The sequence below is a fragment of the Xenopus tropicalis genome, chromosome 3 (genome assembly GCF_000004195.4).
Source record: "Xenopus tropicalis strain Nigerian chromosome 3, UCB_Xtro_10.0, whole genome shotgun sequence".
NCBI classification, from domain to species: domain Eukaryota; kingdom Metazoa; phylum Chordata; class Amphibia; order Anura; family Pipidae; genus Xenopus; species Xenopus tropicalis.
This window is the reverse complement of record NC_030679.2, coordinates 18,158,164-18,184,352: the sequence shown is the minus strand read 5'-3', so window position 1 is coordinate 18,184,352 and position 26,189 is coordinate 18,158,164. Positions and strand designations below refer to the sequence as shown.

At 38.1% G+C, this 26,189-nt stretch overlaps 1 protein-coding gene across 3 annotated transcripts in view; it reads left to right on the top strand.

The window, feature by feature from the left end:
- The window catches only part of cald1 (caldesmon 1), a 125,834-nt gene that overhangs the window by 85,703 nt on the left and 13,942 nt on the right, over positions 1 to 26,189 (top strand). For all 3 annotated transcript variants that reach the window (XM_004912793.4, XM_004912794.3, XM_004912797.4), the window contains 6 exons: positions 8,301 to 8,432; positions 10,034 to 11,345; positions 12,512 to 12,595; positions 17,268 to 17,413; positions 19,753 to 20,008; positions 22,348 to 22,488. In XM_004912793.4, the coding sequence (XP_004912850.1) occupies positions 8,301 to 8,432; positions 10,034 to 11,345; positions 12,512 to 12,595; positions 17,268 to 17,413; positions 19,753 to 20,008; positions 22,348 to 22,488 (2,071 nt within the window). The remainder of the gene's footprint in view (positions 1 to 8,300; positions 8,433 to 10,033; positions 11,346 to 12,511; positions 12,596 to 17,267; positions 17,414 to 19,752; positions 20,009 to 22,347; positions 22,489 to 26,189) is intronic.

The following is a 26,189-nucleotide window of genomic DNA, read 5'->3' as shown; positions in this document are numbered from 1 at the left end:
TTATATGTCATTACAGGATTTGAGAGACATACTCCCAGCAATTTAAATTCAGGGCAATGGCAAGGTGTTTTCTGGGAGTTACCCCGGGTCTGCTTCCTCTATAGTGATGAGCGAATCTTAGATTTAGCGAAATGGTGAAAATGTACCGAAATGCTGCTACCACACAGCTTTTTTTGACATGACCATGATTTATTTGACGTGACTGCAACTTTTTTGATGGGACCGTGGCTTTTTTTCCCCTCACTTGGTGAACTTTTGGCGTGACAAATTTTTGCTGCAGTTATGCAGAAAAATTGCAAATGGTGAAATGCAGAATTTCGGAGCAAATCAATACCCGGTGAAAAATGTTGTGCTTATTACTATTCCTCTATAGTTCTGCCAGTGCTTACAGGTTGCTGTTAGTCAGAGCTGACACACTGGCTGCCTTTGGAATTATGTACCTCCAGGTGTCATGGAGGCAGCCATACAGAATGTAATGAACATGCTAAAAATAAATACACCAGATAAACTGGCAAAGCATTCCATTAACATTTATTTAATAATATGAAAACATGAATGTTAAGAAATTAACACATGAATACATTGTTGTTTTTTTTTAAATACATGCAATACGTCTGGACTAATTTCTATAAATGATGTTTCTGGCAAAAGCAGAAAGCTGAGGGAATTAACAGAGGGATATGGAACAATGCTGTTTTGTTCTAGTGGTGTATTTACACAGCTTGTCACACCGCTAGCATTCTGGGATGGTGTACACTGGGCGGAGAGGTCACTGTACACAGGGAACATATATTATTCATTACAGACTATAATTTATAGGATGATGTCAAGGAAAAAATAAGAAAAATTCAAAGACCTGTGTCACTAGCCCTAAGGTACCATAGAATACTGTACTGTAAAATGGTTCAAAGTGACATATGGACAAGCTTCCAGAGGCCATTCTAGATCATACTTGCTATACTATAAAAGTTTTTTATAGATGATCATGAAGTTTAGGTTTGTTGCTGCAGATAGGGTAGGCCTGCACCCACTCTAAATTACCCCTTGTCAGCCCAGCTGGCTTCCCACTTTGACTTGAGGGCCTGTGACCTCTGCTGTAGATAGGATGTTAGCCCACGGCAAGATATGTACCACTTCTGAGCATTGTTTAGAATGTACAGACTTTATTTTTGTTTTCATTTTCAATGTTGGTCCATGCAGCCTACTTCTGCTCCATACGTGGTATGTCACTTACAGGCTTAAGCATTCTGCCTGCCAACTTTGGGAGATAAATCTAGGTGCCATGGTGGCGCCCTTAGGCAATACACTTACATAAAATAAATACACTCAGACTGAGAATTTCTTTTTATTTAAATGCATTTCTTTCCATATGGAAATTACCATTAGTTAGAACACAATACATCCCATGTTCAGAATCCCAAAGCCGTGCAAACAAATTTTTTTTTCAGATAGAATGTGCTGTTATTAAGATGGATAGAATCTCAGCCATAAAACAGAACTGTTATTTTGTAAGAGACTGTTTCAGGTACTGGCAGTATCTCTCTGATGGTTTTATATTCTCTGCACTGCTGGCTCTGACTCCTGATACAGTGTAGCAGAAACAGGTCCTGGAGTCAAAAACAGAGAACAAAAAGTGAAAACCAAATACTGTTTTAAAAAACAATTGAAAAATGTTTAATGTGTATTGTAAAGTTGTTTAGAATGATATTTTCTTTTATTTTGAAAAACACAGTTTTTGGGTGGTGGATCCCCTTTAATGTAGTCTATCATTTTGTGTTTCTGGACTACAGCATGCAGTAACCATTGATAATGTGATACAGATGTGTCAAGGAAGGTTTGCAACAAACACACTGGGCTGATATAAAGTAAGGGGTCTTGAGTATTTAGGTATATCAAGCTGTACAGATGATACCACTGTTTGTAAAAATGCCTTATGGTGCCTTACATCTAACCAGTAAAGGAAACCTGTTTAAGCCTGACATCATATTCTAGCCACCCCAATATCCATTGGGTGGCTAGAATATGATATGATGCTTATAAATACATGGAACATTTGGCCTGGAGGTCTCAAGGAAAAGCTAACATTCTCTCTGAGATCCCACTGTGACTGTCAGTTGTTGGGGGGGAAATGCTTGGGTGGTTGTCATAGCATGAAGGGGACCCTAAAACTTTCCCTAAAACTTATTTGCACTCCTTAACTTTTCAAAGAAGGATTAGAGGCGACACTGCTTATGTCAGATTTAATTGATCTTGAAGCCAAGCTCCCCTCTGTGTTCTGTTCCCACAGTTTGGCACACTCTTTGGCACACTGTTATGAGGGCTTGATTGGCTTCTTGTCTCATTGTAATCAACAAATCCTTTATGTAAACCTTTAGGAAGGATGGCTGTTTATAATGTGCTGAAAGATGTTTGTATGTGCTCCTCTATGGGCGCAGTGGAGGCTCCATTTATTAATATCACTTGCATGCCATATAATATAACCACCCTATCCTAACAAAAATATCAGTAGAAGTCACGTTCATAGCTGAAAGCCATCATGCTGTAGTACTCTCTGCCACATGGCTATCATCACTAGAATGATTATGATGGCAATTTTACTGCCATTCTCCTTATTCTCCTAAAAAGGAAACAAATTTGCTTTTCTGGTGATGTCAGACGAACTGAGTAGATACAGTTGTTGATTGAAGAGGATAAGGTGTGGTTTGGCAGGTAGTGTGCTGGTTTAGCTTCCTATTCCAATAACCGTGACTGCTTTATGAGAAAAAATAGTGATTTCAGAGGGTTGTTTGTACAGCCTTTTTACACAGCCAAGGGAGCTGAATGAAACATTTTCTTCCTACGGGGAAATTTTATGCAGTGCTGTCATTTTCACTGAAACAAGGAAACTTGCAGTGGTAGAACACTAGTTATCTTTGGAAATACAGCATATATATATATATAAGCAGCAACGTAAGCAGCACACCATAAGCCAGAGATGATATCTGATGACTTTCATCAGGGATACCTCCACCAGTGTACAAACAAATGCTTATAACCCTACAGTGGCACCAAAACATGGTTGCAAAGCAACTGTACACACAAAAAAATTCATACAAAACAAATCAAAAGAACACATAGACAGAAAAAGAACACACAAATAGAAAAAGAAGCTAGTAAAGAAGTAGTAAGGGTGTGGGTATGACAGAGACATGTTAGGGGCATCGCGCTCCAAACCCCGAGGAATGTTCGCCCATCCTCATTGATGTCACGGTTGGCAGCAGGTGTGCCTCCTAAGTTCCCCTTTTACCCAACTGGTTCACACACACTATGCCCATTGGTGGGTTTCCAGTACCGGGCTTGTGGCCTTTCTGCGAGATGGTCTGCATGTGGGTACCATTGTAGGCTCTCCCCCTCACAGATATGTTCCCTTGGGCAGATTGTATGTATATTGGTCCACTAGTGTATGTATCCGGACAGGGCTAACCTGGCTCGGGTGGTAACTGATGGGACCTATCCAGAACGGGAATCAGCTATATGAGCAATACAGCCTATAGATCCCATATGCCTGATCTTGGGTGCAATTGGTATCTCCTGTGAAAGTCATTGGGGATAGCTGACACGGATGGGCTTACATACGCCCGCTCACCTCTACAGACTTGGATCTCTCTACTGTAGGTACTGCTGCACTGAACTGTATCTATCTGAGTGAACCATCTGCCTGCGTGCCTTGCTACAGGGTGAACATTCCTCGGGGTTTGGAGCACGATGCCCCTAACATGTCTCTGTCATACCCACACCCTTACTACTTCTTTACTAGCTTCTTTTTATATTTGTGTGTTCTTTTTCTGTCTGTGTTCTTTTGATTCGTTTTATATGAATTTTTTTGTGTGTGTACAGTTGCTTAGCAACCATGTTTTGGCGCCACTTTAGGGTTATAAGCATATGTTTGTACACCGGTGGAGGTAGCCCTGAAGAAAGTCCCAGTATGGGACTGAAACGTTGGATCTAATAAACCTGGATCTAATAAATCTAAAGTCTTTTCTTTATTTTTGAAAATGTATGCAAAGTTTCTGTGAGCGCCGTCATTTAGATAAAGTGTATATATATATATATATATATATATACCATAGTATAAAGGGCACACATCAATATCTGTCATTACCTGGGTGCCTTGTTGTAATTCAGCACAATGATCATGGAGAACACAGCACTCACAGGATTTGTAAAAAGCAAAAAATTAATCTATTGTGGTGTAAACAACATTCATCAGAACATAGACCTTTATCAAGATACTGATGCATGCACTTCTGGTCTCTGGCCATTTCTCCTAAATGACCTTTCTTGCCTTATGAAACAAATATGTGCACATTAGCATTCCATGTACAGTACCAAAGGAGAAGCGGATTTTTCCACCTGATATTTGCTAACCCAGAGTTGTCAAACATGCTGATATATATGTGTTAGTAGCAAAAGTAATAGGAAACTGTATGAACACAGCGAAAACAGGACGCTGATTGGAGGATTTTCTTGAATTAAAGTGGTGGTTCACCTTTAAGTTAACTTTTAGTATGTTATAGAATGCCCTATTCCTAGCAACTTTGCAATGGGATTTGATAATTTTTTAAAAATAGTTTTAAAATTGTTTCCCTTTTCTTCTAGCTCTTTTCAGCTTTCCAATGGGGGTCACTGACCCTGGAAGCCAAAAACTATTGCTCTGTAAGGCTAAAATTTTATTATTAAGGTTACTTTTTATTACTTATCTTTCTATGCAGGCCTTCTACTTATTCATATTCCTATTTCTTGTGTAAACCACTGCCTAATTGTTAGGGTAAAGAAGACTCTAGCAAGCAAATAGCTGCAAAAATTCCAGTGCAGGTATGGGACCCATTATCCAGAATGCATGGGATCTGGGGTTTTCCGGATAAGGGGTCTTTCTGTAAATCTTCTACCTTAAGACTGCTAAAAAAAATTATTTAAATTGTAATTGACCCCTTTATGCTTGTTTTGCCTCCATTAAGGATTAATTATATCTGAGTTGGCATCAACTACGAGGTACTGTTTTATTATTACAGAAAAAAAGGACATTTTTAAAAACTGGAATTATTTGCTTAAAATGGGGTCTATGGGAGATGGCCTTTCCATAATTCAGAACTTTCTGGATAATGTGTTTCCGGATAAGTGGTCCGATAGCTGTATAGGTGATAAACTAAAAGCTAAATAACTGAAAAACCATCAAAAATAAATAAAAAAAACGAAGGCCAATTGCAAATTGTCTCATAATATCAATGTCTACATCATATTAAAAGTTAATTTAAGGTGAACTCTTCCTTTAAAGAGCTGCTGGAGCACTTAACACTCCTGTACTGCACAGATCAAGCAGGTATTGAACTACAAATCCCAGCATGCTTTAACATATTATTAACAGGCTGGCGGCTGCATTAAAATGCAAAATAATCCTCCAATGAGAATCCCAGCTGATCTGTGTAAATCTGGCTCCATGTTCCATTTGGAGTTGGAAGCATTAAGCACAGTTTCCCAGCACTGAACAAATCTAAAATCTAACCTTTGTCCCCATGTTTGAGAGCTAGATGGCACAGTGGGACCACTTTACAGTGAAGTTAAGTGTCCCTATAAGTACTATGACATTTTTTATTCTAAAACTGCTTCTCAGTCAGTGCCTCACTGGCCCTCCTATACCTCTTGGGCCCCACAACAATTTTAAAGTCTGCTTCCTTAGGGCCCTATATCCTCCTGGAAAACTTGGAATCTCCCAAGCACTGTAATATAAAAATTGTCACATTATTTGGATCCGCAATGCTCCTGGACTACCTGCTAAATAGAATGTGTAATTGGGCAAGCTGCTGCATGGTGCTGGGGCAGCCTGGAACTGCAAATCATCTAGATCAGATATCTGGAATTCTCAAACAAAAGGGTGTAATGCAATATATACAGTTATGTTTACTTGCCCTTATTGAATATGATATAACACCAGTCACATGTGCAGAGAAATCACGTCAAATATTTTCTGTTGTTTCTTGTATAACTGTTATAATGCCTTCAGTGTGTAAAGGCACTGCACTGAACAAGTCCATATGTTGGAACTTACTTACCAGAGGTATTGTCCTCTTTAACTCTGTATGCAAATCTGTTGGTTGAATGTATATACCCATTTATTGTACAGTGCTGCAGAATATCTTGCCTTAGTATAATAACAAATGGAAGAGGATCTTCTGAAATACACACAAGAAGGTATAAGCTGAAATCCCCTCTCAAATTTCTTAATCAAAAATATGAGCCTGATGCATGTTGTGCTTGCTTAGTAACAAACAAGTACAAAACACATCAATTACCAAATATGTGCAGTCAGCTCATTTAGAAGGGGATATAACATTTCTTCACATAACTGCACCTAAATATTGCTGACTACGATACCCAGCATTCTTGATTATATTATTATAGGTGAATGATTGTTACTTTAGTCCATTAATAGAGATGGATTCTTAAAGCAGCACTGCATGATCAAATTCACCAGGGTTAGTTGGCCAATTACCACTTTCCTTGTTTCAACTGTTACCAAAAGGCATTAAAGAATTTTAATTTGTAGTATGATAACTAATGAGATAGCACTAGTAGGGCTAGTTCTCACTGTAATTAAGTTTGAGATGTCTGCTTGGACAGCTGGAAGTGCAAAATATTTTTGGGAAGGTTTATGTCACCTTTAAAAAGGAAGGACACCCCCACCTATGTTTTTTTTCACTGCTTCCGTCTCCCCCAGCTGCATTTACAAGTCCCTGTATCAGTTCATGTAATCCAGACTTGCATAGTCAAGTTAGGGACTGCCATGTTTGGTCAACTCTGGCCTACTTTTTCAGTCTACATGCTCCTGGTCAGCGATCAGACCAACATTGGGAAATCTGGTGAAAAACTGAAAAGTGAGGCATGGAAAGGTTTGGGTAAATATTTTCTTACACACAGTATATAACACCCCCCTGCGGTAACTGTGTGGTGTTCATCAGTGGGATGTCGGAGACTTATAATGTTCACAAAAGCAATATATTTAGTTGAAGGCAATTTTAGTTTATATGAAAATGGTATCCTCTGGTAAATATTTAGTACAGCACCACTTAGGCACCAATAAAAAATTATTACTGTTGTTATATTTAGTTCATGATTTATTTAAAGAACAAAACAGGCTCCTGGCGTATTTTTAGAGTTTATACTGTGGAAAAGCCACCCAAGAAATGTCACTCCTATCCTTTTGCACCCGTATGTATATTTAATGCTACAGATTATATAGCAGTGCAAGACCTCTTACTAGGAAACATTATCCCTTTATTTGAGGAACAGCAGCAATGAGCAGGGAAAGTGGATTACAGGTTAGTTTGCTTATTATGGGGGTTTAGAATACTGTCTTGCAGGATGTTTTGGTCAAGGAAAAACAACTTGTATGGGAGCACAATGTGTTATTTCCTCTGTTTATAATAGAAAGAGATAATCTGCATTCCAGTGATAGTTCTGCTGCTCAAGAGTCTTAATTGGCACATTTGCCCTTTATTAAAGCAAAATGCTTATTTAAGTTAATTATATTGGTGAATTTGGAACCCCTTTTTTTGTTTAAGTAAAATACAATGTATAGTGCAATTGAATGTTCATTTGGCTATAATAAAACAACCCAGCCATCATTGCTCTTGTGTATTATTTAACCATTAGCAAGCATATTTAAATAGCTTAAATAACTCCTTATTACTTAATAACCCTTTATCCATCTCCAGTCTAGTGCAAACTAGTGATCATATGAAATGTTCCTGTTTTGTCTGTGCAGCCATCCTATTCTGTACCAAATTGTGGGGCTGTCCACTCTAGGGATGGGGGGACTAGAGGTGTGGTAGGGGCAGCTCAACCTGAAGGCTATGTAGGGTGACTTTTTTTTTTTTTTTGTTCTCCAAGATACTCCTGAAAGCCTTGCTTGAATGTCGGTTGAGGTCATATTTGGGTTGCAAATGTATGTGCTGCAATAGATACTCTCTGACCAAATAACTCATAAACCTATGATTTAGGATCTGCACCTTTTTTTATGAGTTAAGGGTGGCTACTGACCAAATGATGGACCTCCAAGGGGAGCTCGAACTAAAACTTTCTGAAAACCACTGATATTGGGTAGAACTACTACTACTTGCAAGACTTTTCTGCCTCACTCTATGCATATTAATGTGTTATATTAATAGTTTTATATAACAAAAGAAAAACCTTTTGTTTTGCACATGGATTGTTAGCTTCCTCTTTATCAGTATATTAAGTTCTTTTAATGTTGTCACTGATAGGTTAACCTATCAGAGAAATGATGATGATGATGAAGAAGCTGCGAGGGAACGCCGTCGTCGTGCCCGCCAAGAGAGACAACGCCTACAAAAGGATGATGCTGGAGATGGGACAGAAGTCAGCTCTCAAAATAGGTATCATCCCCTAGCCATATTCAATTACTTTACTGCAGAATATAGCCTACTTTGGCTATATTTCTATACAAAAATTGACCATGTTTCTATACAAAAATTTTCAGCAATTCTCATGTGATTGTTATAAACAATATTTTATAAAGCTTCCAGAACTCAATATCTACCCATCAGATGTTTGATTTACTGTGCAATACTGGAAAGCCAAGGATTTCTCTTTAAACGTCCTATGTTAGATAACAGCAATTTCTCTGATATATCCTCACTGAAGAATCATTTTGCCTTTTTAGTTACGTTTGGGTTGACTACCTAGCTAGGAAATCTAGGGTAGGTGACAGCAAATGTTAATACTAAAATTTGACATAATAAAGCAATATGGCTTATCCCACTTAACTTTTATCAGGAAAGATAATGGTATCCCTGCTTTTATAGGATATGTTATACTTTTAGGAGGGTGAATAGATCTTTAACATCCTTCTGCAGCCCTGTACTATAAAACAAAATACAGTTGTTTAATTCTTCTACAGGAAAGACATAGTGTTTGTTATTGCTGTTTCCAAGACAACAGATTTTTTTCAATCAAATGTTTGCCATGAATTAAAACAAACTACAACTATCGTGTTTGAGAAAGTATTTGCTTACTGGAGTAAAAAGCATAGGGTGCACTTATTCCAAACATACTTAGCTTTTTCCTGAAGAACTTCAATGTTGCAATGATGGCTGTTGGCCAATCTCACACCCAAGGAAAAGCTGTTTATAAGTACATAAATTAAAGAGAAAGTAAATTTAAAGGGATTGAATACTTGTGTAAAGACTGTCAGGACAAGAGCCAAAAGTTATGGCACCGTTTACCATCATTGGCTGACCAGACTGGATGCTGATATATAAATGTGGATAAGCTGTGCACAATTTTGGTTGCTTGACCCTCAGTTCAAATAAATGGAGGTTTGATTGTGTGGCCGACTTAAAGGAGAAGGAGCCTAAGTCACTTGGGGGTGCCAAAATGTTAGGCACCCCCAAGTGACTTTAATTGCTTACCTTGTACCCCGGGCTGGTGCCCCTGTTAAGAGAGAATAGCACCAGCCCGGGGTAGCAGCAAGCGATTCCTTCTTCCGCGTTGGCGCACTGCACATATGCAGTAGAGTGAAAAGCTGAACTTTAACAACAAAGTCGGCTTTTCACTCTAATGCGCATTTGCCGGCTCAGGGAATTCGCCGCAGAAGAAACACGGAAGAAGGAAGCACTCACTACAGCTGGTGCTGTTTTCTCCTAACAGGGGCACCAGCCCAGGGTACAAATTAATCGATTTATGTCACTTGGGGGTGCCTAACATTTTGGAACACCCAAGTGACTTAGCCTTTCCTTCTCCTTTTAAAGAATGCTGTAGACTGTCAGCACCATATCTCAGAGAAGCAAGCAGGGATCTGGGAATTTAGATATGCAATAAGTACTTAAAAAGAATGCCTTTAGACTTACTTTTAATTTATATTAACCTTTCATTGTCCTTTAATATTTTATTTAAAGTCATTATATGTAAAACATCATGAAGGCACTCATGCATCAACATTATCTGAAATGGGTGGTTTGGGTTCCTCTCTCAACAGTGTCACAACTGAGACAACAAGATCTTCAGCAAATACAAGTACTGATTTTTCAGCGGATGATGAATCTGCCCTCTTGGAAAGACTTGCAAAGAGAGAAGAGAGGCGTCAGAAGCGTTTAAAAGAAGCCATGGAACGGCAGAAAGAGTACGATCCAACAATAACAGATGAAACACCGTCCTTATCGAAGGACAACAGAAATGGACAAAATGAAGTGGAGCAAAACAACACCTCAGCAAAGGAGGATGACTCTGTAACCCATCGACCACGGTATGAAGTGGAGGAGACCGAAATATTGACAAAGTCCTACCAAAAGAATGACAGCATTGAGGAAGTACAAGAGGAAGTGCAAACGAATGAAGCAGAGATAAAGGAAGAAGTGCCAGTCGAAACACCACAAGAGTATCTCATTGAGAACAATCAGGTAGAAGTTAATTTTGAACTGAAAAATTCAGACCATGAAGTTAGAGTAATAAATTTAGAAATAAGTATGGACAAAGATGAGACTGAACTTAGAGAAGAAAAAGAGAGGAAAGCTGAAGAGAAAAGGATTGAGGAAGAAGCTAGAAGAGAAGCAATGGAAAGGGAAAAGGCTGAGGAAGAAAGAAATGCAGCAGAAGAAAGGGAAAGACTTGAGGCAGAGAGAATAGCCACTGAGGAAAGAGAAAGGCATGAGGCAGAGAGAATAGCCACAGTGGAAAGAGAAAGGCATGAGACAGAGAGAATAGCCATAGAGGAAAGAGAAAGGCATGAGGCAGAGGCAAAACAGGAAGCAGAACAAAGGGAAAAAGAACAAGCTGAAGCGGAAGAGAGGAAAAGGCAGAGGCAGCAGGAAGAGGAAGAGAAAAAATTAGCCGAGGAAAGGGCTGAAGCTGAGAGGAAAGCACAAGAAGAAAGAGAAAGGGTATTGGCAGAGCAGAAAAAGGCAGAGGAGGAAAAATTAAGGCTGGAGGCAGAGCAAAGAAAGGCAGCAGAGGAGGAAAAATTAAGGTTGGAGGCAGAGCAAAGGAAGGCAGCAGAGGAAAAGAAAAAGGCAGAGGAGGAAAAATTAAGGTTGGAGGCAGAGCAAAGGAAAGCAGCACAGGAGAAGAAAAAGGCAGAGGAAAAAAGGTTAGAGGAAGAGAGGGAAAGAAAAAAGGCAGATGAGAAAAAGGCAGCAGAAGAGAGGGAAAGAAAGAAGGCAGAGGAGAAAAAAGCTGCCGAGGACAGAGAAAGGAAAAAGGCAGAAGAAGAGAAGGCAAGGTTAGAGGCCAAAAAGAAAGAGGAAAAGAAAGACAAGAAGGAAAAGATCCAACCTGCCTTCTTAAGGAAACAGGTACATTTTACTGCACGAATAGCACCTGTGTTTTTGGGAAATGGAATGCAAGACAAAGTTTGCACATCACTTGTGTTTGTGTCTTGGTCTCACCACTTTCTGCTTCCTTCTTTTCTTCTACTATATACTGGCTTCTGCTTGCAGGGTAAATTCACTGCTAACACTATACTATGGTTTTTGCTAGAGCAACATCTTCTTTCTAGCCCTTTTAAAGAAAGAAAATATCAGCATAGTAGGAGTTTGAATAAACCAATACAAAGTGCCACTCTATACTCTGTAAAGAGCCTCCATGCAAACCAGTAGAAAAATGGAGGGATGATATCGTAGTCGAATATCTCCTCCGCAATTTTTATACGTATAAACTCCTTTAGACTCACTTATTTAGTAAAAGCTGTCACACTTCTGATAAGAAGCTTTATGTCATTGTCAACTGATAGAATAATACTCAAGGGGAGTAACATAGCAGCTGACACTCATATGAGTCAAGGAAGAGGAGGAATTGAGGAAGAATTAGAAGATAGCATCTAATTATAAAATGTTTTCCTGAAAAATGGTGAACCCTTCAGCTGACAGGAACTTATTGTTTTCTTAGTGTAGGACTGGGTCTTATTGACATTGTTGGCCCACACTCACAGCAATTATATATAAAAGTGACAATTTGTATAGGTTTTTTATAGGCCCACTAAAAATATATGGGTGGGGTGAACTGTACTAGACTGGATCCACCAGGGCCTTGACGCACCAGAAGATCCTTTGGTACTCTTGTATTCAAGTTCAACCCTGATTTGTCTTCTTAATGTTAGACCCATTAAGGGCAATGGCTCTCCATGTTCTTCTATGTTTTGCACCCGAGCATTTAGCATCCCTCTCTGCCAGCAAGGAGAACCACTTCCCATTTATTGCAACAGTACACATGCGATTGAAAAATGCTGACCACTGCAGGAAAAATGGCTACTGAAGGCTTGCTGCTATGGCCTGCAGTTTACATTGCCAAACCTTAGGCTTTGTTGTATTTGCTTGGTAGCATGGTGTGTAGCAAATGCCACCCGTGAATGTGCTCATGTACACTATAAGGTAAGCTCTGCTGTGTGGTTGATCACATAAGTGTTGCACGCTTCCCTGTAGCCCCTCTACTAGAATCACATTTCAGCTTTAAACATGGAAAGGGAGAAGACAAAGAAGCAAAAGTGGATTCTAGAAAGGACAAAATTTCAAATGAGAAACCACGAGCAGGCTTCCGAAAAGAGGAGGTAAATGTTCTGTAACAGAAGACAGAGAGCCTTGCAGCATATATTTGTATGATAGTGTGAAATTATACTGATTTGTTATCTCTGGTATGGGATTAATTTACCAGAATGCCTCAGCCTAGTGTTTTCTGGATAAAAGTTATTCAGTAATTTATAGCATCATGGCTTAAGGTCATACATCCCAATATTTGATTGCCTGGAATGGGACAAATTAGAACACATGCCAATCTGTCCAGGCCCGGGCGGCCATAACTTCCCACTTTTTCTGGTAATCCCCATACCTTTTGTTCCATGAATTGAGCTTTTGGTATGTACTGTATAGGATGGCTTTTCAATCATGTACAGTATTTATACTAGTTTAGTTACCATCACCTACATTTGTATTTTTTGTATACATTTGTATTTTTTGTATAGTAATGTTCTGCCTTCTCTGTGAGAATTTGTCTGTTGTGAAAAGGCATATATGTAGTGAACAGCACCATATAAGTTCAAGTTCATATCCATCATGGCTACATCCTGGATAATGCACGCAATGTTTCAGGCCGCAGCAGACATTTTTTTCAAGCTGGTTTGAAAAGGCATTCATAATCCTTCCCAACAGGCTTCTTATATGGGGAATGATGGAGGGGGATTGTAGGTCTACAGAAGCAGGAAGTAACATGGTGAAGAGCCCTAGTGAAGCTTATCTGCCAAAATGTTTATAGCCTTTTATTATGTATTATCAGATGATAGATCCCTGATTTACTAGTCCGTATCCTCTAAATTTCTAATCATTCAATCCCCCTTGCCATTGCTAACTTACATCTCACTACTTCCGATTCAATACTCTTTATTAACCAATCACCCAGTACCAGAGGTGTCCTGTGGAAACCACTTACCTTAAGATCAACTTAGAACTAATATTTTGCTCTTTTCATACCAATAAACCATAAAATTTTGAGAAACAAACTTTATCCATGTCTGCATTACATTTTATTAGAAACACAGAAAATGCTGCAACTGAGGTCTTGTTTTAAGGGTAAGTCTTTTTGACATTTGTCACATTCAGCTGACTGCAATCATTGACATTGTCTCTTGACATTGTCCACCTTTCCTTTATTGGGATTATAACACAATTCTGAGCCTAAGGGATATGAAAGGGGGGTTGTGGTCAACCAGGATTTCTACCTGACTGGTAAAAAGGCTGAGGCCAGTGCTTCCCTACTTTTTCCCCTGGCCAGGATTGCTGCAGTGTTTGTTATCTGTTAGTTACATGGGTAGATTACCTTAACATTAACAATTTGTAAAATGACACCAGTATCCCAAGATTAATTTTCCAATTCTAGATTTTATTTTTTGTAGATTTTTGAAATATTTAGATTTATTTTTGGCATATCTCAGGCTAGGAAGCTGAACTGGGGAGTTAGTAACTATGCAGCTTTCGAGTCACAAAGGAAGATAAGAAAAAAGTCTCAAATTAAAGATAAGCAATAAAATATAAGAATAGCAATAGCATTGAAGCCTCACAGTCAATTTTGGTCACCTGGGTCAGTGACCTTGTTTTCAGTTGCTGGTTGGAAATAGGCAGAATAAGAATTCTAATACAGGTATGTGACCTATTTACAGAATGCTCCATTTACCCAGAGTTTTCTGTATAAGGGGTGTTTAGGTAATTTGGCTCACAATTTACAGATCTACTAGAAAATCAATTACACATTAAATAACCCCCAACAGGATTGTTTTTCCTCTAATAATTAAATATAGCTAAGTACTAGGTGCTGATTTATTAAAGAGAGAGAAAAATCTTTTTTTTCCATAATTGAGGGCTTTCTGGGTAATGGGTTTCCAGATTATGGATTCCATACCAATAATTCAAAATAAATAATGAAGACCAACTGAAAAGTTACTTAGAATTGCACCTATTACATAGTAAAATATAGTCTAAAACTGAACTTCCCCTGTAAAACCTGTATGTACCATAATTTCTTCATACCTTTTATAAGTCAGTAATATTCAATTTACTTGCATCCCTGACCATGACTGAGCAAAGACTCTTAACTCCCCAGGGCTTAAATTAGTAGGGGAAAAAATGCAAAATAATAAAAAATAGTTACGGTTCATCTAAAAGTTCTTTTCCACAATTTTGAAGCAATCCGGAACAATCTGGAACTGGTACACAATGATTTTCTTCTGAAGATGATAATTACAAGGGAGACATTGACCATTATTCTAGCTGAAATGCAACATTGTAATATTTTTTGCAGGATACACTGGACATAGTTACATAGTTACATAGTTACATAGGGTTGAAAAAAGACCATTGTCCATCAAGTTCAACCCATCCGAGTAAACCCAGCACACAACCTATACTAACCAATCTATACACTCACATACATAAACTATATATATACAACCAGTAATACTAACTGTAGATATTAGTATCACAATAGCCTTGGATATTCTGCTTGTTCAAAAACTCATCCAGGCCCCTCTTAAAGGCATTAACAGAGTCTGCCATTACCACATCACTAGGAAGGGCATTCCACAGCCTCACTGCCCTCACCGTGAAAAACCACCTACGCTGCTTCAAATGGAAGCTCTGTTCCTCTAATCTATAGGGGTGACCTCTGGTGCGCTGATTGTTTTTATGGGAAAAAAGAACATCCCCCAACTGCCTATAATCCCCTCTAATGTACTTGTACAGAGTAATCATGTCCCCTCGCAAGCGCCTCTTTTCCAGAGAAAACAACCCCAACCTCGACAGTCTAACCTCATAGCTTAAATCTTCCATCCCCTTTACCAGTTTAGTTGCACGTCTCTGCACTCTCTCCAGCTCATTAATATCCTTCTTAAGGACTGGAGCCCAAAACTGCACTGCATACTCAAGGTGAGGCCTTACCAGGGACCTATAAAGCGGCAAAATTATGTTCTCATCCCTTGAGTCAATGCCCTTTTTTATACAAGACAGCACTTTATTTGCTGTAGTAGCCACAGAATGACACTGCCTGGAATTAGACAACTTGTGATCTACAAAAACCCCTAGATCCTTCTCCATTAAGGATGCCCCCAACACACTACCATTCAGTAGATAGTTTGCGTTTATATTATTCCTACCAAAGTGCATAACTTTGCACTTGTCAACATTGAACCTCATTTTCCAGTTTGCTGCCCAGTTTTCCAATTTTGTCAAATCGCTCTGCAAAGCGGCAGCATCCTGCATGGAACCTATAGTTTTGCACAATTTAGTGTCATCAGCAAAAATAGAAACAGTACTCTCTATGCCCACCTCCAGGTCATTAATAAACAAGTTAAAAAGCAAAGGACCAAGGACTGACCCCTGCGGTACTCCACTAACCACACTGGCCCAATTAGAAAATGTTCCATTTACCACCACTCTTTGTACTCTATCCTTCAGCCAGTTTTCTATCCAATTACAAATATTATGTTCTAGGCCAATATTCCTCAATTTGATCATTAACCTTCTGTGAGGTACTGTATCAAACGCTTTAGCAAAATCTAAGTAGATGACATCAACTGCCATTCCAGCATCAAGGTTCCTGCTCACCTCCTCATAAAAGGCAACTAAATTAGTCTGGCAAGATCTGTTACGCATAAAACCATGCTGGCACAAACTAATACTATTGTGAACTGCAATGTATTCAACTATCCTATCCCTTATTACCCCTTCCAGAAGCTTTCCTACTACTGATGTCAGACTAACAGGCCTATAGTTTTCAGGCTGAGAACGAGATCCCTTTTTAAATAACGGCACCACATTAGCAATCCGCCAGTCTCTCGGCACCATGCCAAACCTCAACGAATCCCAATGCCAAACCTCGACCTTTCAACATTAATGCTTAAACTTGGCCCAGCATTCCTGCCATATGGTTTCTGCTTCAGGAACAAAGAGAAGGAAATAAATAAATTAAACTAGTTATCACAAAAGCAGATCTATTGAAGAGTGGTACTTTGTATTAAACAGTACCTGAATCCGCCATAATAGTGTGGCTCCATTCAAATGTTATTGACTACAATTTCCTGCATTTTCCACCATATTATAATGGGGGAAAACATAATGGGAGCTGCAGTCCATCAACACAAGAAATACATTGTTAAAGCAACAGCACAAAATATATATATATATATTTTTACCAGAAATACAATGTTTGAAACATGGAACCAATGTATATATGACTGAAGTAGAAATGACTGATTTAGCATCAATATTTGTTGGACAATTTCCTTAAATGTGTCATTAAGCTTGGGATTTCATTTGGAAATCTAGGCAGCTCCTTGGCCAGTGGGCTGGATATGGCTCTCCAAATAATACTCTTTGATAAAACTTTTCCCCAACTCTCAAGGGAGAATGTTTCTTTAATTACAAGATAATGTTCCAATGAGAATTCTGTTTGCTCTGTGTACAATTCTATTCTATCTCCCTTACAAGATGGCTAGTGTAGTGGTAGCAGGTATTATTCAAAGTAGAGAATCTTTTTGCATCTCTAAGAAGTTTCAGATAACTAAATTGGAAAGCATGGTGGACACTTTTAGTTTACCTCGAACTTTAGGTTGGGGATTGTGATAGGACAATTTTATTACCTCCTCATAGATTAGGAAGCAGTGGTAGTTGGTTACAATCTTCATTTGCATTCTTTAAGTGACATAATTTCTTGTGTTTTCCTACAAACTCTTGTAGGTTAAGGAAGAGAAAGCCAAGGGTCAAAAGGAAGACCTGAAGGCAACCTGGGAACGTAAGAAAGAGATTCCAGATATCAAGGCACAAAATGGAGAAAGCGGACATGAACGTGCTCCCCAGAAGCTAAAACAGCTTGAGAAATTTGGGTAATGTACAATAATACTGCAAAAGAGATAAAAGGGAACAGACCAGAGAGCCAGTTGGGCAGAGGTTTTCAGATTTTTCTAGCTCAAGGATGTCCAACATACAAAAGTTACAGATATACAGTAAGAAAATTTCTGGATCATCATCCATAATCTTCAACCATAATCTACAAAATGGCCATAATTAGTTCACTAAAAAGCTCAGCCAATTTAGTTTTTAAGATGTTTTTAATGCATATGGCATTGTGAGATGCCCCTCATACCACAGTTTATCATAATACAGTGAAAGATCCATTAATTTTAGGTCATGATGGTTGCCATAGTTGCTAGTTGCTGTTTCCTATTTCAGTTGCTGCACCTTTGGGAATCACTGATGTCTAGTGGAACCACTAGCAAGGAAGCTGTCTCTTTAGTCATTACTAATGGCACTCAGTGTCCTACACTCACACAGCTCTCCTAAATATATGCTTCTTAGTCTCTGCTCCTGATCAGGGTTGACATATTTAATAATAACAAGTAGAGTAAAACATAGTGTAAACCTAAATGCAGCATGCAGCTTGAATGTTAAGAAAAGCAGCTGTTTGGTGATTATCCATCCTTAGAACTAAAATAGAGGCTGGAAGTGACTCTTTATCTTTGACCCGAGAAAAGCTTGGGAAAAATATTTTCTTCTGTAGTTGGTATGACATCCATTCTCTTGTCTTGTAGAGCTTTTCTGTTCCCATGTCATAAATATCCTAAATTTAATATTAGTTTAGTTAAATGTTGCCAGCATTCTCTGGTTTTTATGTAGAAATTTACTATTTCTCATGTATTGATTGAAGGTTGTATATAGCACACATCAAAATGATGAATGTACAGTAGGTGTAGGCAGCAGAGTAAGGAAAGCATGCATAGTTGCAAATGTTTAAAAACTGTTATAAGTTGAGTATGTTTGAAAACATTATACTGATATATCTAAATGAATGGCAGCACTGGAGTCTTACACTAATCTGAAGCCACAATAAGGTGGTGAAAGGTCCTACCAAATTTAATTTAGCTATAGCTAGGCACAAATGTTTTATCCCAACACTTGGTGGGACCTGCACTGTTACACGTTTTGAATTGCAGGTGCATCCTCCTATGTATTACAACTCACAGCATGAAGGTTGATTACTTTGAGGTTTGGAGTTCCACAATATTCTTGGAACGATGATTAAATTATATAAGATTATTTATATGTCATTTAGCCATACTGTACTGTTCAAAGAATAACTTAGCACCCCATATTTCAATACCACAACCATTAACATAATGTATCATTGTAATAAACACAAAAAAGGGATTTGTGTTACCCAGCACAGAACATTACAAACAGTTCACACAAGGTAATTATCAATGGACCTGGTTGTTAAAATAAAAAAAATAATAATAGGGTACAGGCGATGAGACAGTATTTAAAATTAACTTCTATCAAGTTCTATATGTACATTTTAATGCAACCATGATGGGCACTCAGTTAACTGACTCATTTAATACAAATATGCAGATAAATAATGCTCACTGTAAATAATAATCATGTCCATATGTTTTAGCCAACAGCTATAAAAAACTAATATTTTCATTTTCTCATGGAATCCCTTGTGAAACCTGGCTGTGGAGGGCTGGGAAGATCACTTATAAAATTTTATAGGAAACTTATATCCTTTTTACAAGGAATGTACTATTTTCTCTGAAAACAATGTTATACGGTTCTCTCTTTGTCAGTTAAAAAAAAGGGGTTGCTGTCTCTCTGAAATATTCCATTTTGTTTGTATTATACTATTATGTTGCTGTTTATGGAAAGTGATTATGGCAGTGATTATTTAACCCCATTAGCTTATGATCTTTGCACCTCTTAAGTTACAGCTCATTCATTATATTCAGCTTGATAGGCTCACACACAGTATAATGTTTTTTACCTTTACGGCAAAAGCAATGGAAGATAAGCCCTACTTAATAATAAGATATATTCAGCTGCAAATTGTACATTATGTCATAGTAACATAGTAAGTTAGGTTGAAAAAAAGACATGTCTATTAAATTCACCCTTTTATGTGTATATAAAACATGCCTAACAGCTAGATGATGCTGAGGAAGGCAATAAATCCCATTTAAAGCCTCTCCAATTTGCCTCACAGGGGGGGAAAATGCCTTCCTGACTCCAAAATGGTAATTGGACCAATCCCTGGACCAACTTGTTGTTTGAGCTAAATTTTCATAACCCTGTTTTTCCTCACTTGTTAAAAAGCCATCCAACCCCTTCTTATAGCTATCTAATGTATCTCAATTCATAAAAATTGTCTGTTTAAATATCTACTTAGTGGGACAAAATCTCTTCCAACTTCTGATGAAACTGATTCAGTATCTAAAGTCGAAGCTGATAAGAGACTGGAGGAACTGCGTCGGCGCCGTGGGGAAAATGAGAGTGGAGAGTTTGATAAATTAAAGCAGAAGCAGCAGGAAGCTGCAGTGGAATTAGAGGGGCTGAAAAAAAGGCGTGAGGAACGCCGGAAGATACTGGAGGAAGAGGAACAGAAGAAGAAGCAGGAAGAGGCAGAGAGAAAAGCCAAAGAAGAGGTAAGTTCTCAAGTGGGGTATAAAAACCAGCTTGGGGGGGGGGGGGATGTGTGGATGCTTATTGGTACTTAATAGGTATCCTAAACAACTGGCATTCTAAAGGGACTGTACTAATGATAAACTGCAGGGGAGGAAATTATTTTGGCTATGAAGCATTCATATGGCATTACTACCAGTGGTGCATGGGATTTTTCCCATCTTCTATACAACGTGTTGGTGTTTGGCATCAGTCATAAAGTGAAGTTTGGAAACAATCACAATCTGCCATTTGGCAGGGTTACTGCACTTCCAGAAACATGATGTTCTGCATTCTGAAATGCTTTGATCATTAGGGTTCATGTTGTACAACTTTCATAAAGGAATTACCTGGTAGCTGTACCCAATGTTTGGCTAACAGTGGGATGCTGGCAGTTATCACTCAAGATGTGTTACAGACAAAAATATAGTGATTAATATACAATTAAATTATATAGATGCTGTCCTATTACCAAGGACAATTATCTAAAAATATAATTTTAGAATATATTAGTAGTGATGTCCAGTTTCAGTTCGCCGAAAATTTTTCAAAAGATTCATGAAACAGCGAAAAAATGACGCAAATGTTGCACGGCAAAAAAAGTTGATGCACGCCAATTTTTTTGACGCAGGCAACAATTTCTTTATATAGGTGAATTTTACCGCAACAAATTTTGTCACCTGTTTTGCAAAACACTCAATGGCATCCATCACTATATATTAGAGCTCTTATTATGCAGTGCAATACATTATCATCTATCTATCATCTATATATCGCTATCTCATCTATGTATCTATCTCATCTATGTACAGTATCTATCTATCTATTGTATATATCTATCTATCATCTATTTATCGCTATCTCATCTATTTATCTATCTATCTATTGCAAATATCTATCATCTATCTATCATCTATATACATTTGTATTTATATCTAACATCTATCTAGCTATCTATCATCTATCTATCAAGCTATCTAGCTATCATCTATATATCACCCTCTGATTTCAGTGTGTGACAATTATAATAATATAATACACACCAACAGTAATATAAGTATATCCTTGTGTAATATAATAAATAATATCTCCTCTGTTGAAAAATATGAAGACATTAAATGTCACCTTGGAGTTCCATGACCTGTATTAAAGGAACAGTTCAGTGTAAAAATTAAACCGGGTAAATGTATAGCCTGCACAAAATAAACAATATTTGCAATACAGTTAGGTAAAAATATATTCTAGAAAGCCTGGAGTGAGCAGATGTCTAACATAATAGCCAGAAATTTACTTCCTGCTTTCAGCTCTCTAACCTCTTAGTCAGTCAGTGACTTTAGTGGAGCCACATGAGACATAACTGTTTAGTTAGTTTGTGAGCATGCAGGTCAGATTCAAATGCAAACTATCTGAATAGTTATGTCCCATGTGGCTCCCTCTCAAGTCACTGATTGGTTACTGACTGCTAACAGATTAGAGATCTGAAAGCAGGAAGTAGAGTTCTGGCTATTATGTTAGACATCTGCCTGCTCCAGCCTTTATAGATTAAATTTTTGCTAACTAACTATATTGAAATTTCTTTTTATTTTGCGCAGTCTACCTATTTTACCCAGTTTCATTTTTACACTGAACTGATCCTTTAAAGCATTTATTTATATGGTCATTGCACTCCTCTGTGACTTAAAATATCTTTAAATTTTACAAAAGGGGGTACTTTATTCACTATATATTTTACAATTAATTTGGTCAGATAATCTTTCTGCATGTATCCTACTGACTCATAGACTCAACATACAGGCCCCTGCAAATAATTGCTCTTTTGGACCCCAGGGACTTTTTTTCTCCCCATGAATACAACACTCTCTGCATTCAGAAGCACTGTATTCATTAAGGTTGCACGGGTCCCTTCCTGTTCCTTTCATGTCCCCTAGCTTTAGTATCATTTATCAATGTGCTTTACAGCTAGTGCCAGGGCAGCCAGACCCTGGACCCAAGTGCTTAAGTAAGAACTTTAGAGTGTTCATTTAAAGCACTTGGGTCCAGGGTCTGGCTGCCCTGGCACTAGCTGTAAAGCACATTGATAAATGATACTAAAGCTAGGGGCCTGTATTTGATAAATGATACTAAAGCTTGTATTGATAAATGATACTAAAGCTAGGGGCCTGTATTTCCTTTTCAACCACCCCCACCCCCCCAACCATATACACACTCTGTTATATAAGAACATTAGAGTTAGCTTGGAATCCCAAGATTTCTATAAAATTGTATGTGGCACAGGAACTCCCTGGAGGCTCGTATTATAAATAGCCTAAATCTCCTTTTTCAGGAGGAAAAGAAGAGATTGAAAGAAGATATTGAAAAGAGAAGAGCGGAGGCTGCAGAGAAGCGCCAAAAACTGCCAGAAGATGGTTTAACAGAGGAGAAGAAACCCTTTAAGTGTTTCACACCAAAGGGTTCATCTCTCAAGGTAACTGTTCTTTTCTCCTTAAAAGCTAAGGAAACTATAGCACAGGGGTGGCCAGACTTTTTGCGGTCGCGATCGGCTGGAAGTATGTGTAATTCGTAAGTAAACGATGCAGCGTATGTACGCATTAACGCAGCACTTCCGCATCCCCAGCTTGATCGCGGCCCACCAGAAATCCACAGGGGATCGACTGGTGGACCGCGATCAACGTATTGGCAACCCCTGCTATAGCACCTGTATAACCAGGGGGCACGTGTGAGGTTGCACTTGTTTCCATATAAAAAAAGACTAAAATACTAAATTTTTTCCATCTGATAGATTATTTGAGAGCTTTGGATAAAGTATATAAATCTTTCCATATCTTCTCCTGCAAAGCAACTTCCAGTTAGAGCACGTATGCAACATAAAATTAACTTCCTGTAAGTGCACATATGCAACATAGAATTAACTTCCTGTAAGTGCACATATGTAACATAGAATTAATATGCAACATAAAATTAGCAATAGTGTCCAGTTAAAGGGATTCTGTCATGATGCCTGAGTCTGAGCTTTCAGAAGGAGCCAGTGCTACACATTGAACTGCTTTCCGGTATTGTTTCTCCTACTCCCATGTAACTGGAGGAGTCCCAAGCTGGACTTGTATGTATGTATGTATCTTTATTTATAAAGTGCTACCTATGTACGCAGCGCTGTACAGTAGAATACATTAATACAATCAGAGGTTGATATCAGAGGGTGATATATAGATGATAGCTAGATAGCTTGATAGATAGATGATAGATAGCTAGATAGATAGATAGATAGATTGATAGATAGATGTTAGATAGAAATATATAGATGATAGATAGATGATAGATATTTGCAATAGATAATAATAGATAAATACAAAGTATTACAAAAGATACAAATAAATAAAATATATAGTTGCAATAAGATAAGAGTTAAAGACACAAGAGGACGGAGGTCCCTGCCCCGTAGAGCTTACAATCTAGATATAGATTTAGACTTGGATTTCTTACTATTGAGTGCTATTCTGATACCTACTGGGAGCTGCTATCTTGCTCCCTTCCCATTTTTCTGCTGATCGGCTGCTGGGGGTGAGGGAGGGGGATATCACTGCAACTTGCAGTGCAGCAGTAAAGACATGTAGTAAACATGTTTTTCTATTACAGTGTTCCTTTAAATAAACAAGACCAGAATGTACAGTAATTGATGATGTATTTTCTTCAGCTTGACGTTTTTCTTCCTTTTTTAATTTGAAGCTATACTTTGTAATCCTCTATAGTGTATGTATATAAGGTATATACTATGTTTGCAATATGCCTGGAACAATTAAGGGGTGAGATTTTCAATTATTTTTAACTGAATCTGGCCCAAAAAATGTAATGTTTGAAGGAGAACTCAGCCAAAGTCAGTGTGTGTGTGTGTGTGTGTGTGTTTGAAGGGGTTCGGTTTGTTAAGCACTTCCCAGTGAATCTAATTCCTCAGTCCAGGGGGTTCTGGAAACCAGTTGGCCAGGCTGGAATGCTAGAGGAATGCTAGTCTGGGGTAATAGGTTAGAAATCAGAGTCACTGGGTAGTTCCTAACAAATTGGCACCCCCAGTCTTTTTGGGTTTACTTCTCCTTTACAAGACCAAATTCCATGAATAATGGCATAAATCATTTCACAATGGTATTTTAAACCCCGAATTATATGAATGTATAAGTGATCTCTTCCTTAATGTTCATGTGAGCTGGGTGCTTTAGAGGAATGCATGACTCATGAATTTTGAGACTGCACTTTCGATGCTGTTTGTGCCAATAGGGATCAAAGGTGACAAGCTCTCAGCCAATCCCAGTTTTTTTAGCATCAAGTTTTAAATTCCTCCGTTTTAAAGGGAAAGTTTGTTGTCCAAAACCTTATTAATCTCTTCTATGTACTAAAGCTTATGCCTACATACACAATTTTTTCAGTATGGGCTAAATAAATAAAACTTATGCTGAAAATGTATTCTGCCTATTTGTTTAATAAAATACAACCTATATCTTTTTATAGTATATTCTTATTTATAAAGCAATTACATATTATGGCGGTGTTCTTACATTTACTACCTTCAGCACACAGAGCTCTGTATAAAAAGAACACTTTTTTGCCCCTTTGTTGTGGCTTTCAGAAGTCCATTATGCAGTTGGGTTATCTGTGCACTGGTAAACTTATAGAACTACCGTCTCTATCCCTCTTTTTCCTCTCAGAAGAGCCAGGATGTTGAAAACTGAAACTAGATTTGATTTCTTATTTTTTTTCTTAATTAAAGGATAAATGAAGACTAACATGGACATTGCTAGCAATGTTGTATTTTATAATCAACTTACTTGTTAGGCCATAGGGTTGCCACCTGCGGACACCCTGGTTTTCGGAAGGGCTGCCCAGTTTAAAACCTCCTGCCCGGTTTCCCTAGTTAGGAAAACTGAGCAGGACTCCGTAACATTGATGCAGTCATAGCCCCGCCCCCAGGATATCACAGCCCCACCCCCCATGACATCACGCCCGCCCCCTGCCTGGCTTTCTTAGCCGGCAGAGGTGGCAACCCTATTAGGCCACCTTTTGAATGTTGATGGAATTTTCATTGAAGGATCCTCTGATGCCACGTTCCTTTGAAAGCTGGGAGTTGTAGCCCAGCAATCATTTTTTTTAGGGAGGAATGTGATATTAAAATTTAGACAGCACTCACATCTTCAGAGAGCTCAGCTGCCTTGTGTGTATGTGTGTGTGTATTCTTTTTGTTAAACCAACTTTTTAAAATGTGTGTGTGTGTATGTGTGTGTATAGACTTGCAAGTATGTCGAAAATACACTTCTTCTTTAATCACACCTCCTTAAAATAACACATCCTTAAAATAATTTTCTAATAATACCCCAAAAGCACAAAGAGTACAAAATGTCATGGAACGTTGCAAATTTAGCATTTTTGTGAACATTTCCAAACTTTTTTTAAAATTGCTTGTACATATTAGCTTGAATACAAACCTAGTCCCTTATGAAATGTCAGGCCTGCAAGTGCCTTTCTCCACTACAGAGCCCTACTGCCCCCTGGTGCTTCTATTTCTCATTTGGAATTTATTCACAGATAAACAGGCATCAGTTATTAAGCTTTTTATTAATAAACACACTTAAAATTATAGATTATAACATTTTATAATGAAAAAGTCTCATTCTGCGCTGGTTCTACAATACAGCTAGAATATTCTAGGGTGAATATATTGCTTATATAATATAACTGGAGTTGAAAGAATGTTTATAAGAGGTGATCATTTAAACCAGAGGCTTCTGATGAGAGGAAAGGCTGGTGTGTAATAAATCTGGATTCCTGTATAGAGCTGCTACCTCACCCCTTTTATACCGGCCACATATTGAATCTATGTCCTGAATGGCTAATTAGCAATTAATTTAAAAGCATGCTGCAGACTGAAATGATTTAAGTGCAGCCATGCAGCATGCATATAAACTATATTGCTAATTAGCCATGCAAAATGTGGCCGTATTAAAGGGGTGAGGTGGCAACCCTATCCCTGTACTTGCAGCCGGTCTACAAAATTCATCTGCCTGTTTCTTGTCTTTTACATTTGCTCCATTAATACTAGCACCTATAACAATGGCACAGCTTAATTCATAAGATAAAATATTTGGAGATAGTTGAAGGAAACAGTAGGTTTAGTTGCTGGGT